The sequence below is a fragment of the Epinephelus moara genome, chromosome 13 (assembly GCF_006386435.1).
Source record: "Epinephelus moara isolate mb chromosome 13, YSFRI_EMoa_1.0, whole genome shotgun sequence".
NCBI lineage: Eukaryota > Metazoa > Chordata > Actinopteri > Perciformes > Serranidae > Epinephelus > Epinephelus moara.
This window is the reverse complement of record NC_065518.1, coordinates 12,893,490-12,909,836: the sequence shown is the minus strand read 5'-3', so window position 1 is coordinate 12,909,836 and position 16,347 is coordinate 12,893,490. Positions and strand designations below refer to the sequence as shown.

Sequence of the window (16,347 nt, the reverse complement as noted above, 5' to 3'; positions counted from 1 at the left end):
CATAAATAAAACAACAACTACTGTACACAGTAGGATTCAACAGCTTTGTTCAACTTAACCACATACTTTCAAATGAGAAAAAGTGCCAGGGAAAAATAAATCCGCGAACCCACGCGCGTATCGGCCGATGCCGATACAAGTAAAAAAACTCAAATATCGGCCCGATATATCGGCCGGCCGATGTATCGGTCTATCCTTAGAAAACAACCAGCTTGGTGACTTAAATGCTGCTAGAAAACGCAGTGATGACTTGCTGAAAAGTGTCTCGCCTAGGTGCCACACCATCCACCATCCCCTCCACTTCCTGGTGACCAGGTCAGCTCATATACTACGTCCCTTTAGAAACTTTGATATGACACGTATGAAACGCACAAATATAACATGTCCGTGGCTTACAGCAACGAACAATCCATTCATTCATTCATTCATTTTCCATAGCCTCTTGTCCTGTTAGGGGCTGCACGGTAGCTGGATCCTATCCCAGCTGACATTGGGCAAGAGGTAGGGCACACCCTGGACAGGTCGCCAGACTATCATAGGAGTGACACATGGAGACCATTCACACTCACATTCACGTGTACGGGCAATTTAGAGTCACCAATTAACCTGCATGTCTGTGGACTGTGGGAGGAAGAAAGAAAACCCACGCTGACATTGTGGAGAACATGCAAATTCCGCACAGAAGGGCTCCCCCACCCCAGATTCAAACCAGGAACCCTCTTGCTGTGAGGTGACAATGCTAACCACTGTACCACCATGCCACCCAAAACGAAAATGCCAACATTTATTCTGGCAACTGGGCAGTTACAATTATAAAGTACAAAAAGCCAACACTGTAACATGTGCAATTACTTTAGGTAGGGCATCTGTGCAACACTGCTTGCATGAATCTGGGGGTGATATTGTATGTTAATTGTAGTTAGATTGTACATGTGTGTGGCCATGTGGTTTGTGTTCTCTGGAATGTGAAAGGCAAACTTCTCCCAAGGGTGACAATAAGGGCTAATCTAATATAATATTTCACAGTCAGAGTGACTTCTAAGGTGCACTCGGATGTATCTTCTTGCAGACCTGCGTTACAAATCATTTTTTGGAATGGTCTGAAGTTTATCCGTTATACAAGACTTGAGCCGTTTCCTAAAACTGAGTCTGTTCCCTGACCTCTGTGTGCCTTTTATTTCATCAAATATGAATCTGCTGGCAGAGAACAAAAATGGGCCCGCTCACCTGTACAGGCTTCTTTATGCATGAGACTACCCACTTACAGGCCATTTAAAAGTGGGTCTAACTGCGGTTTGTCTTTACTTCCTTGCTGACCCTAATAAGAGCACAACGAAGCAGAACCCGACGAGAAGAAGAGCTCCATAGAAGCCCGACGTTCATAAGAGCTGCTGGGCGGGTGATGGAGAATTGTGTCAGCCTTAAACATAATTTAAAAAGAAGAAAAGAAAAGGGTGTTAACATACCGTGAAGTTGTGAGAGCCTGTGACCGCAATGCCATCTTCCAGGTAATGGGTTTCTGTATAGTTACTTGCAAACAGCCCCCTAGAAAGAATAAGCAAAGACAACAAATGCTCATGAGGGACATTAAGGGGCTTCTTCATCCTAACAAAAATCAATCACAATGTCTTAAGCCAGACTTACATGGAAGACAAACAGTCTGATGTGATTTAAAACGTTACCTGGTTTCATAGAAATGGAATTGAGCAGCTGTAGGCGCCAAGAAAGAAAATTGATCAGAAAAGAGGCTGCTGTGATGTTTTCTATTAAGCCACTTTCACACCACATGCATGCACCATGAAGAAGCATTCAATATCAATCCATAACTCATTCCATGTGATACGGTAGAACAGTCATTAGTTTACACATTGCAGACAATGGCAAGTAACGAGCAGATGGACATAATAGTACGACCTGATAAAAACGGGAATGGAGAGCTTATGTTGACAGGAAAACAGTAAAGAAATCATTTTTAGTTACAGGCGGGAATCAATAACGCTATAAAGTGACTCTCTGAGGTTACCAAGTGATCCATTTACAGTTTATATCTAGAAAGCACAATACATCAATACAGAGAATCTCTACTGCAGAGGCATTTTACTCTCTGTCTCCCTGCTTCTGTAAGAATGGATAAAGGAGAAGCATAAATTCAGGGGTCACTACCATGCAGGGCTGGGAAGATTACCACAATACTCTGGTAATGTGGCACCGTCTGCCAGCTCATTTATCTCCATCACTGCAAACTCAGTTTTCTCATCACTGCTTCACAATTAAAGCTTTCCACTAGCCAACCACTGTAAGGCTCTTACTGGGAGGCAACTACTCCCTGTAGTCTTTGTCAACGTGATGTTATTGAACTCCTGAGTGTGTAAAAGTATGTCTCATGAATATGAAAAAATGAAACTTTAGGCATTGTTTGTGTGTGAAGTTTTAAATATTGCAAAGAGTATCATCTACTGTGAAGTCCAACATGTCTGTAATACCATCACCACGGTAAATGTGCTGTACCAGCATCATGGTCATGTGGTAATTTGTCGAATGAGACATACACGCTTTAAAAAGAAGTTTCAGCAACTCCTGGTATTTTATACAAAAATTGTTGACACAAGGTTCCACTGACTTGTTGGTAACATTAAATTAATGGACAACCTGATGCAATGCCAACACATAGGTGCCTAAAACTGCAGTTCATATAATGGCCACTTGGGGGCTGGTTTCAAAAGTAAGTCAATCCCCATAGACCCCCATGTTAAAATGCCCAAATTTACAGCGGTAATAAACATGTTTACAGCCTGGTACAAAAAATTTGGTCTCTATAGCTAGTTTCCCTGTTCATGACAACTGCACGGGGAGTGTATTTATATATAACTCACCCGTTTCCATTGTATTAAGGCTTAAAGTTATGCATAATTAAGGGCAGAGGTGCTTTTAATGACAGGCAAGCGCCATTTGTTGTTGTTGACGCTCCATGGTGACAATGTTGGTTAGGTAACGTGACAATGATCTAACCCAAAATTCACATATAGACATATATGGACACAGCCGTAGCTCCAGCTGTTTCACCTACGGAAACCTTGTTATGACTTTTTCCTTCCTCTAGATAGTCAAGTTTGATCTTTTTTTTTTTGGCGCTTCACCAGGGCGATGACTGACCCATGGTGGGGCCAATCCAAAGACCTCACTAAACCCTCAGTTTCAGTTTCGGTTCATGAAAGTTAATTGTAACGTTTGGGTCACCTAAAAAAGTCTTGTTCAATGTTCACTACAAGACCCTCTAAGGAGTCGGATGTTCAATTTTTCCGGTGAGTGTATCTAAGTGTTGTTTCAATGGTTTTAAGCGTGGATTATTATCATTAGCATTATCGCAGTTAACCACAGACAGTAAATGTACCATGCTAACCAAGTTAGCAACTAGTGCTAGAGTTACCACCACCCTTTTATTCAAATTTGGTCAGTACTTGTCACTTCAGGCTCCAAAAATCCAAGATGGCGACCATCAAATTGCCAAATTTAAAGCTTTATAACGGGAGTCCATACACCAATGGGTGACATCATGGTAACAACGTCCATTACTTTTACACAGTCTATGCATTTATCCGCATCTAATGGCCTCCTTCAGCTGAGGGAGTTAACTGCCACGGAGATGGTTTAGTTTAATCACGTGATCGGAAACAACAAGTAAGTTGGAACTTGTGTTAACAATTTATTCATCAAGCTGCAGTTTCCACAGTAAAGAATGAACCTTCAATATTTTGTCTCCAAAGGAAATGCATTTGCTTATTTCTCACTCACAATGATTGCTCTACTTAATGTTCTAGAGAAACTATGAGTGTTCATACTAAACATACAACACAGGAGTGAATTATGCTTCAAGATTTTGATGCTTATCAGTTGTGCTGTGGCTCTGGGTCACAAATGGAATCCACTGCAACGGTTTAGTGTGTACTGCAGCTGCTATCCAAGAAGTAGCAAACTATAAACTCTTCAGAGTAGACTTTTCAAGCCTATAGGGGAGTTGATTTATTATATGACACCCAAAAGATAGATTTTTGGTTGAGTACACTACATAACTGCCGAACTGTGCTGACCTGTCACTGTAATGACCAAAAAAAAAACATCACTGTCACAGCCAAACTACAATCATGGCTGCCCTCCTTGTCACCTACGAAGGTTACTGAGCACCGCTCCTTTGTCTGGCGGAGGGAAGGACACTCAGCAGGAGGGAGAGGATCAACGGCAGAAACAGATCAACAAATGAGCACAGATCCGAAAGAGCTATGTGGACCCCTCCTGGGTTGATTATTAAAGCACGAGCATGTGTATTTGTGTTCATGATTCGCACATGCCAGGATGAGCGTCCATGTATTGTACATACAGCGAGTGCATGTACAGTGTTACACTACAGGACACCAGCAGATGGTTGGCTGGTGTTAATCCACAGCAGAGGAACAGACCTCAGCAGGCAGCTGGATTCTCTTACTGACCTCACCGCTGACAACCCAGCTGGGAGTGTCAGCTGTAACAACCCGGGGAGGGGGGTTATTTTGTTTGGGAGCTGTCAGCATGAGACACAATGCTTCCCCGCCCTCTACTCCTCTGCAGAGCCAAAGAGCTGGTAATAATCATCGGATCAAAGCGAGGCCAAAGAGTAGAGAGAGCCAAATAAAATGATGTGTTTCTTCAGTCTTAATTAGGTCTGCGCTCTCGGTCGGACACACAACCTCAACATCTGCCCACAATAGACAATCCAGTGTGGTGACTGTGTATGTGTGTGTGCGTGTGTGTGTGTCTCACTGCTTGTCCTGTAACACTTTGGGAGGGTTTAAAAGAACATACTGCAGACACCCATGTGTCTGCAACACAGAACCAAGAAACCACACCTTAGTGGGTCTAAAACATTAAACAAACCGTACCTTCGTCCACCTGAAATTGTTTCAGGCATTCCATGTGAATATAATGATTATGTCATTACTGGCATTCTTGCACTGTTAACAATGGTAGAGGAGGAGAGCTAATATTCATTTATGTCTTTGCTGTTTGTATGAGTGTTCTCCGATAGAGTTCTGCAAGACAGAGTCCGAAAACTCAAAAATTAGTTAGAAGTTTTGATCTTCCAGTTCCCTTGTCTCAAAGTCAAGAGGTTGTTTTGAACGGGTTTTTGGTTAGATGCCAGAAATAGGGTCTGTGTGGTTACAACAAGCTTCAGAGATTTTCAGGTTTTCCTCTAAGACATAAAATGTATCAGTAAATACTAGTGATTAGTGAATACGAACAAATAAGTCTATTTGAACAACTCTTTTTCGTGTCTGCTATGTGCCTGGGTCAGCCTGTCAATCCCCGACTTCTCCCACTTGCCTACTTACTGTTATCAGATCTGCCTGCTACAGTAAGATGCAGCTGATTTGGAAATAAGTGCTTGAAACTTCTGCCAGCCAAGACCAATGGTGCATGCACGTGCTGTTTGGATGCTCATTCTTCCAACTTTTGTGTTCATGAGCTTTTAGCTGTAATGTGGAGACAACATGGAGGCTACAAAGAAGATGTGCTGTATTTTATTGCTCAGAGCGTTTAAACAACTCGTTATTCATAAAGAGCAAAGGAAACCGATCAGGTGCGCCATAAAATTTTTTTGACACTGCATGAATGCAGCACAAGACTGTGGAAGTTACTGGGACATCTGCTACTTCAACCTCAGAGAACGACAGATTGTTGGTCACTGACCTTTCTGTAACATTATATTCAGCTTACGTAGCCTAAATACATACACGTGGGACACTGAATCAGTGCATTAAAATGAATATTTACCTTTATGAGTGTTAGCTTATTCAGGATGACTGGTTAATGCTTTACAGAAAAGTGCTGTTGAACATGCATGTACTATATCTGAGTTACACAGATAAAGTGACAAGTGTCAGAACTCAAAACGTTCAATACATTTACATGTATCAACTGGAAGGAACGATATTGCTGTAGCATTGGACTGTCCATCACTAGAAAATACCCCACTTTTGAATTCTGAAGCTTTTACCCGTCTTAAAAAAAAAGTGGTGGCTTACAAGTGGTTAAACAAGACTACAGAGGTTGTTGAAGACATTAAACGTCATCAAGCAAATTAACAAGTTTAGTGGTCGTGACGTCGTGCGACCGTAGTGTAATTTGTTCAAATCCATTTTACAAACTTTTTACTTCTAGCAATTGCATTTATGCTTAAAAAAATCACAAAACTTCTACGTTTCATAAGTTTTACCACAGAGCTCATTTTCTGTAAAAATCCAAAATCCAATGGAAAATCCCAATGGCTTTTCGACGAGGGAACCAGGGCGATGTTGATAGACAGATTCTGCATATGTATGCAGCATCTATAGGCGACAGGACAAGATTTTGGTATTGGAAGTGTTCTGGTTTACAGATAGACTGCAAACTGTCCGTGGAGATAGGCAGAACGCTTCAGCTTTCTGTGACAATGACTTATATTTATTTGTGNCATCTATAGGCGACAGGACAAGATTTTGGTATTGGAAGTGTTCTGGTTTACAGACTGCAAACTGTCCGTGGAGATAGGCAGAACGCTTCAGCTTTCTGTGACAATGACTTAGATTTATAGGCAGAACGCTTCAGCTTTCTGTGACAATGACTTAGATTTATTTGTGGGTTTTTTTTGTTTTTTTTTAATGTGCCTGCATGTCTCTTTATAGAAATTAGCCAAAATGGCTGGCACACGGAAAAGGAAGTCTTGGCTCGGCTGTCTGCTGGCTACACCAGATTAGCCCTTGTCCCCAGAGGCTTTATTATCGTCAGATTAGTATCCGATGGGTTCCGAGACTGGAGCAATGTTGGCTTCTGGGTTTGCCTACAAAAAAACGTCATCCCTACAGCACTCTATTTCCTGCATACAGACATAGTCAGTGTTGGGCTTGTCACTTACATTGCGTATCTCCCCACAATTCAGATGTGTTCCTCTGTGTGAATGTCAGGGTAATCACTGGTAAGTGGAGCTAAGGCTGAATAGCATGCAAATGATTTTCATTTTTTTAACCTGGGGTTTTTTAGTTGCATGTGACTGGTATTTTCCCATAACTCTCTGCCTGGAAGACAGAGAATCACTCATGGAGCAACATCTCATCCACAACTTCTTTGTAGCCTGCAGCTGTCTATGATTAAAATCCAGTTTTGTTTGTTTAGCAAGTGCAGGGCAACAGCCGACCTCCGTGGCGAGGAGGACTTATCTTTGGTGGGGTGTATTTCCTGGAGCTTCATGTTATGTGCTGTTGGTCGTAGTAGGTGTTTCAGACCGGAGGTATGATGACATATTTTTCACAGTGGAAAGAGTTTTAGTATGACCCCTTGCAGCACTAGTGTTCTTGTCATGTTTCCTCCAACAGAATCAAAGTAATTTGAATAATTTCCAGCCGATAAGCAATGATTACTTATCTGATGTTGTATTTCATATTAGTAATGATGTGATAACAAAAGTAATGTTGTAAGGAGTTGTTTGGTTTGGGGTAGTCTCTATATACAGACTCTACATTCAGTGAATGTAGAGTCTGTAGGCAAACCCCGGAGATCTTGCCTCCGGAAGAAGAGCGGAAGAGCCCTGATTTCCGGTTGTAGGCTGTTTCTAGTCCGCGTGATATTGACCAATCACATTTGAGCCAGCTGCAGTTGTTGCCAGGTTAAACGGTCCGTGCGGTGAACTAACGAGGCGGAACATAATTGGCGTCACTGCAAACTCTGAATCCATCGCAATGGTTCAGTATATTTACTTATATATAAACAGAAGTCGGAAACAGATATTCGCCTCCTCTGACCAAATCAAATTGGAATGCCAAAAAATCGGGGGTCTGCCCCCAGAGGCTGTATCGCTGTCTGCCGGAAGTTAGACGCCAAATACAGCCGATGGGTTCCGAGAATGGGTTTGGGGTAACTGTAATATTATCACTGAAATGTTATTAGTAATGAGTTACACTACTCGTAACTGGAAAAAGTAATATTATTACTAGTAACGCATTACTGCCCAACATTGGACATGGCCAACACTGGCCTAATAGAAACAGGACTGAGAGGGCAGTGGTGGCCATGTCTGTCCCAAACAGATGACTGATCTGGTCACTGATGGACCACCAGTAGCAAATGAGAGGCCAGCAGTTCTAAATGAGAGGTTCGTCACGACCACTCTTCCGTTTGAAACCTACATCCTAGCAATCCACTGGATCTGCAACTGAGTCGACTTGTCACTAGCATTCCTAGACTGCTAACTCACATAGCCTGTAGCTTTATAGCACACATCATAATGGGTGCCAAGATTAGATTGTTTCCTGGCAACGGTGGTTAACCCTTGTGCATAATGGGGAAAGCATGTCCCCCCCCCCCATCAATTACACTGAAAGCAGAATAGGAAGGAATCTTTTAATGGTCAGTTTGAACAGAAGGGATGATTACAGCAATCAAAACCTGTTCCAATGTTTATATGGGCACCTGGCTATTGTTTAAAGACTTGAAAAATGTTAACCTATCCTTAAATGGGCTAGAACATGATATGCCATCAAATCAGAGTTTTACCTTGCACTTACACACATGCAAGAAAACACCATGCAGGAGTACTGTTTACATCACTGAGTCAACACAGCTACACATATACAGAAAACCTTCCACCCAGCCGACAGCACTTGTAGGTTCATCTCAACCCAGCCGAGAGATGAGCCACCAGATAACTGCATCACGCGTCTAATTCCAGAAGCCGCCCGCCCCGCCTGGCAGCAGCAGCTCACTGTTTATCAATCAGTGGGAAGTTAATGAGGCATGGGCGAAAGGAAGGGGATGGGGGTTGCGCCCCCATTTAAAATGCATTACCCACAGGACAGGCCACCAGCAGGGCTCTGTCTGACTGACAGGGAGTCAGCATCACGGTGAGGCACCATGAGTCAACAGGAAGATGCCACGTTACGGCTGCTGATGCCACCGAACATGTCCCGAGAGTAGGCAGCCTGACAACTACACAACCACGACAGAACATAATGACTGCAAGTGTGACACAACAGGAGGCAAATATTACTGAGATTTGTGCTACGCCTGCATGAACTTGTGTTAAAACTCTGGCAGAGAAATATCTGTTAACTCCTCTGCATCTTTTAGACAGGTGCAATACCTGTAATTACAGTTATGTTTATGTCTTGTGGTGCTGTCTCCAGGCCGCACAGGACAAAATAACTTTTTGAGAGAAAATATATTAGCTTGGGGAATAGAGTCAGATTAGCCTGTCAGTAGATTTGACAATGCCGACAGAAAGACAATGAAGTCACTTCAAGCTAATCCTGGATGCCAGTCACTAAATGCCACTTCTGTTCCTCCTGCATTAAATTATAATATTTTTTCTGCTGTATCTCAGTTCAACATTGTCAGCCTCTTCTGCCTGTCTTTGAATAGGGAAATAACACCCGGATTTCGCAGCGTCTTATCTAAATGGAATATATTCACATATAGACATAAATGTCAAAGCTTACTATTCAAAGACAATCCCTGTTCTGAATGTTCTAATTGAGAAAATACGACCGAGCCGACCTTGGAAAATTAATCTCTTTTGTGATTTATCAACAAATTCCATCACCCTTTTACATGTGGTCTTCATTGCTCCGCTTTTATACAAGTAAAGCAAACATTGCAGTGTGTGAGATATATTAATTGTAACAGGCTTGATGAATTGGAGTTAGTGCTTAATCAATCAACAGCAAACGGGAGGTCTCATTTGGAGGTGAGTGCTGCATATGACCTAGAAGGTAAGGTCCTTTACAGCATATAAACAGCTTTTATATGCTAATGTAACCAAGGTTCTGTATTGACTATGACACACAATTGCACATCTCGTCATCTTCTTCTCTTACTAAAAACTCCTTATGTGATTATGGGAAGAAAAAAAAGAGAAGGATACAGACATACCGAGAGCTGAGCCAAAGTTACGCACAGACCGTAAAAACACAGTCTCAGTGGGGGAGAGGAAAGTTTATACTGCTTGGGACAGTTTAGAAAAAATCTTGGGGGAACAACAAAATACTGAATTGATTATGTGACAGCAGAAAGAATAACTTAATTGTGAGAAAGACAGTGTTCCCTGCAAAACAGCTTGCCCATGCTGTAGGCATCCAGCCCAGTCGCCAGAATAAATTGTGCATTTCTGCAAACCATGGATATGCTACATTTGTACGTTGTTATGTAGCTGGTATGTTGAAATTTTAGGTTTCTTTATGATTTAACGACACTGTGGTTAACATGTGGTCACATTTAGGCATAAAGACCACTTGGTTATGGTTAGGAAAAGATTATGTTTTGGCTTAAAATACCCAGTTTTGGTGGCACAGGCTCGCCTAGAAATGCAGCAATGTCTTAGTAAAAACAATAGCTTTATGTTGCACTATCCCTGAAGGAAACACAGTGATGTCTAGGTAAAAAACAACCGCTTTTCATGTCACTATTCTGGCAGTAAACAGGGCAATATCTCAGTAAAAAACAACCACTGTTGGTGGCACTAGTCCGGCAGGAAACATGGCAATGATCAAAAACAACCGCTTTTTGTTGCACTATCCTCGGTGGAAAAGCAGTGATGTTTCTGTAAAAAACAAGTGCTTTTTGTAGCACTTTCCCAACAAGAAACGCAGCATTGTCTGGGTAACAAACAACCACATTTCATGGCATTATTCTGGCAGTAAACGCAGCAATGTCTTTGTAAAAACATCACTTTTCGTGGCACTATCCCTGGTTGAAACACAGCCATGGGTTGCTAAAATACAACCATGATTGGTGGCTAGAACAAATGTAGGAAACACAGTGATGACTCACTAAAAAACAACCTGTTTTGTTGTTTGTTGGTCTCAGAAAGCGGTTTGCAGCTTGGCAGCTTACCTACTCATATACTACATCACATTAGAAACATTGATATGACACATGTGAAATGTACAAATGTATTTGTGGTTTAGAGAAATGTATAATGCCAACATTTTCTCCTGCTGACTGGGCTGAGGCATCATGTATCTGTTCTATTTGGCAGAACATAAAAAGTACATTTTTCAGTCAGTAGTCACAAAAGGTTTTTCAACCTCAAGCTCTGCAGGACTCTCTCTCTTTTCTCTTGATATGGTATCCAACCAAGTATAATTGAGCGAAGAACAGGTTAGTGCTCACACACTGTGTGGCAATAATTGGAGTATTCTAAAAAAGTACATTAACATCAGGAGTGCGTACAATGAATATCCCTAATTGACGTGCTATGATCAGTGCATTGACACCGCAGCCTTCATTACCATTGTTGGAATACAAGCTGGATCAATGTGCAGCGATTTCCCACTCACAGGCTCCGATATGTCTCATTAAACTCAGACAACCTAATCAGGGACTTCTGGACAAATCCTACAGTTAACTATGATAAATGAGAAGCTAGGCATTAGGCCTTTGGAGAGCAAGTAGCTCTCTTGCACTTGTATGCCCTGCCCTGTAACGGAAAGTTATTTAGAACAGATGTAAATATAAACATTTAGAGCAGATGAAATCATCATCAAAGAAATACGTTTCTCGTAAAACCTAATCTAGGAGCCCCAATTAGTACATTACGTTTCAACGGAGAGACCCGTGAAGCAATGTGGTAGTAATAATGTCCCCTCGCTTTCATGTGGCAGGCGGCAAGAACCCAGCTCCGCGTGGAAAAAGTGGGATCATGTGCGTGAAACCCTACAATAGTGCAAACGCCCCCCCAAGCCAGAAAACCTTGTCTCAGTGTTAGTAACATTCTTTTTCCAGGCGCAAGGGAAGAAGGCCAGTCTTCCTGGCTGTGATCTGTCTGACATCAGGCAGTGTTGCAGGCCAGTGCCAAGTAGAGCAGAGAAGCAGAATTCCCCCTGCTTACCCTGAGCTCAATGCAAGTCCCAGTCTTCACGAAGCATGTCATGAACAGAGCCGTTAGAGCATGCCAGCCAATGATTTCTGCTCAAGGAGGAGGGAGGAAGGGGGGAAAAAGTCAAGGCAGATGGTTTTGACTTTATTCATATAAGCTGCCATGTTCAGTAGCGAGCTAACTTGCAGCTCAGTGGCGCCCCTGGCTCCGAGACCGCCACTCAGTCCAGCACGATGAAGAAAAAACACACAAAATTTAATCTCTGGCTTGTGTCAACAAAGCCAGTTGTGCTAAAAATACAAAAAAGAAAGCTTCTCATGTTTGCTTTACACAGAGGAAGCAGGTTGGGCTTTATCCTGATTTAAACTTATCATAACAGCCTCATTATGATTCTTTACACCTGTGTGGCATCCCAGGGGTGGTTAATTGGTCAGCGAGATGGTCAAACAGAATAGCCATTAGCAGCAGTGGCACGCAATTATTGCAGTGACTGTCACCTAGAGATTGATGTGGTTAAGCCCAGGCATGCCCCGTGAAATCAATAAAGTGTCATCTCTGTGCAATGTCTGTGTGATGGATGACTTCACAGGATCCTAATTACAGAGACTGGATGATGAATACCACCCCAACAATGGATAAGATAATTGGAATTAGGACAGAAATGCAACACTAATATTTGATAAAGTGTGAAGTTAATGATGTAGACGACACACATGTCTGTTAGTTACTATCAAAATAAATAGATAAATGTTTTTTAGTTTCTTAGAGTACAAAAAGTACACCAGAAATGGTCCACTAACCAAAAGATCCGCTGCTGTGTATTTTGAAATAGATACAGTCTGCCATCCTTACTTGGATGGCTACATTTAGATCACGACTACAACTATGCAGCAAGAAAAGGCTGAGTATGTACATCAGGTAAGGCAGTGTGATCAATGGACCAAGAAAGAGAGGAAGCCCAGAGAGGAACCATGTTTTTGATCCACATCTCCAAGAAATGAAGTTAATTTGTTGACTTGAGTTCAGGAGCAGGGCCACGCCTCAATCACACCTCTAACTACCTGCCAAACCTACCTATACCTGGTCAACCCATCTTGCTCTGTTTGTCTCAGATTTCTCGACCCACCCTCCCTTTCCGTTCCCTTCATCCATCATCCTCCCTACCTCATACCTTCCAACATTCCTTCATCCTCTCTTCCCTTCTCCCCTCATCTCTTCTTATTCAATCTGGTGCATACCTCTTCCATGTCTCATTCTAGGTACCGTCTGGGGGGGGCCGGTAATCAGCTCGGTTGGAAAGGCGCCTGAGATGGAACCCCCACACTGAGTCTACCTCTGCCTGATCTCTTGTACATCCTCTCAGGTCAACCCAACCGAAGACATGTCTCTTTCACCTTCTCCCCCGACTTACATCCATTCACCAGAATTACAATTAAACATTTAAACGACATATTGTTGGAGCGTGGTCCTTGCAAGTGAACACATATCTTAAGTCTGTCTAGACTGGAGAAACAACAGTACTGGTCCTTTGTTAAAACACACAGAAAGACCTATGTGAGATGAGCCCGTCATTGCGAGAATAATGACTCCTTAAGTAGAAAAGGTGGAAGTGGTGTGCTACAGTTACACCAACACAAAAGCTCTTTGGCTAGAATTCAGAGTGTATGCTGGATGGTGACCATGACCACAATCTTAAAGGGGACCTAATATGTTCATTTTCAGGTTCATACTTGTATTTTGGGTTTCTACTGGAACATGTTTACATGATTAAATATTCAAAGAACACCTTATTTTTCTTAAGCTGTCTGTGCTGGAACACCTGTATTAACCCTCCGTCTGAAAAGGCTCCATTTTAGTGCCAAATCCCCACCCAAAAAAGCACAGTCTGCTCTGACTGCTCAGTGTTTCCGCGTCTTCTACATCCGCCCCAGTCCCCCAGGAAGTGCTCTGGGCTTTGAAGCCAAATTTCACTGTGGCCCGAGAGTTTAATACATCCGTGACATGATGCCACGCAGCCCAAAAAGACCTAAAAATGGGGCGAAAACACTGCTGTAAATCAGGGGATACATATTTTTGAGCATCACAACCCCGACAGAATGACTTCCGATTTTATTTGGAACATCTAGGAGAGCTGCATAATTAAATCGTTTTGCTCCCATTTAAACCGGAAGAAGCCGTCTCGGCCAGCAGAAGTCTCAAGTGCTCCCCTATGGGCCACACAGCATGGAAGCAGTTTTATACACAACTTTTTTGAGCTTCATACGCCACTGAACAACTTTCACACAAATAAACGGGCCCCACCTCCACCTGTATCCAGTTCTCTTTATACATCCATGATATGTACTCTCTAGAGTATAGTGGAACTTTCTGCCATGAAAAATTGCCAATAAAAGCTTCTGAGCCTTCACGACTGGACGTGTTGCAACAGGAATATGATCAAAATATACAACATCTGCAACAAAAAATACAGGCTTCCCTGATGTTAGCATATAGCTACATGTAGCAGTGTATGTAATGTAAAGTAGCATGCCTGGACCATATAAAGAAATCTGCCACAAGTGAACGTCAGCTTGTCTCCTTTAACATAGCAGTTTCAGTCACTTTAACTTAATGACACTTTAACCAAAGTGAGGGCAGACCACAGAATGCTCATGAATTGTTTTCGGAATGGTCACATGGGTCATTTATGAAAGGGACGGACAAGGAGTGTCACGAGTAGTTGTTTTCTTTCTGCTGTCCCTCAACACAGTTACATCCCGTGTCACATTAAGCACACATGCTGCTGCCTCATCATATTATGGAAACACTCTGTCTCTTGCTGCACCACAGTTCAACGTGGAGTGACACATAGGCCAGCCATTCCAGTCTGACAAGCACAATAAAACCTTAATAAAATAATAAAAAGCCACATTTGTTTAACTTCTCACTGGCTGTCTGCTTCTACGACTTCGCTCTACATATGGGCGTGCTGCAAGTCACAAAGGCCTAACTACAACCAGCCTCAAACTGGATAACTACAGGAAAAGTGAAACTTTGAGTCACATGTTTTCGCACACAATCGTCCGTTCCCTCTTTTGTTCTTTCGCCTGCTGTCACTTGTTGACACGCGACATCAAGTCACATCTGGCTCTCGTGTGTTTTGCTTACAACACGGTGTTTGTCACCCAAACACACATACTCCAAATGGGACAAATTGTGTCCTCCAAATCATGTCCTGCTCACTTATGAATCTCAGCAGGGCGAGCTTCTTTCATGTCTTCTATAAAGATATTAATATCATCTTATTGCTCATGACATCACAATCCCCACGGATAAGAGAAAAGTAATCACATGTGACTAAACAAAGGCAGTTGATTGACACAGTGTGAACTCTAAATGCTCCACTTCAGGTTGGGTGGAATATGAAGCTTACATATTTCTTATGCTCGCAATTAGACAGGTGATAACAATTAAATCTAAACTGTAGGAAAACAAATAAAAACTGAAAAATCGTGACAGTTTTACCCAGGTGGGTGTTTTCACTTCTTTCTTTTTGTGGCACGGGCCAGTGACATTGTTATCTGAAACTAATTATGCCGGGTGCCAAAGCAGCAGTCTCTCAAATCGCCTTTGTTGCTATGGATCACTGGAGGGGAGATCCTTCATCCTGCTTTCTACTCCTATCTGCCTCCGGGGCTTCTGCTCCTCTGTGGCAGAAAGCGTGCCTCTGCTCTGCCTCTTCATCTCCCGCAGGACGAGCTCCGCTTGTGTGTCAGCGTGTGGGGGTGTGGGAGAGATGGAAAGAGAGAGTGTGTCCCTGCTTGTGTGCAGGAATCACCCAAATGTGCTGGTAGCTCGGTTTGATTTATGCACATCTGTGTGGGAGCATGTGCGTGTGCTTGTACACATGCAGGCATCACCGCATGTGCTGTTTCCACAACGAGGACCGTGTTTGTGCTACACACACATCGGGCTCATGGCTTATAGATCATGCAACACATTCTTTTCTTTCAACACTATCAGCAGACCACAACACTCCCCGCCTGATTTCCTAAACTACTTATTCAACCCTCGGTACATCCTGCATTGGAAAATCAGGAAGGCATTATAGGACTGTAATGCTTTCCTGAAGTATTTTGCAAACTCTCAAACAAAATGTTAAAGGGCCAGTTCACCCAAATTACAAACAGTTAACTGCTGTCTACCAAAGATATAGTCCCAAAAAATATGGTGACAGTGAGGGGCTGTAGTTTCCCGGCGCAGCGCCGGGTGGCGCAGGGTGGCGAACCCCGCGCAGAGCTAGTTTCGAGCAGCACAACCTGAGGCACGTTCAGTTTGGTAGTTTGGCAGACCGAGGTGCGCTGAGATGGGTGTGGTGGCGCAGCAGGGGGAGGTGTTGACAGATCCAGCTTGGCGCAGTGACAGTTTCGTGCCAAAAGGATTCGCCGAAGGTGCGCTAAAAGCTCGCCAGCTGAAACCAGGTCTACTGT

General features: G+C 42.9%; 1 protein-coding gene across 1 annotated transcript in view; it reads right to left on the bottom strand.

Annotated features, from left to right (window-relative positions):
* Positions 1–16,347, bottom strand: part of LOC126399350 (disintegrin and metalloproteinase domain-containing protein 12-like) — a 115,801-nt gene that overhangs the window by 55,041 nt on the left and 44,413 nt on the right. Inside the window, exon 4 of the mRNA XM_050059205.1 lies at positions 1,467–1,545. Coding sequence (XP_049915162.1) covers positions 1,467–1,545 — 79 coding nt within the window. The remainder of the gene's footprint in view (positions 1–1,466; positions 1,546–16,347) is intronic.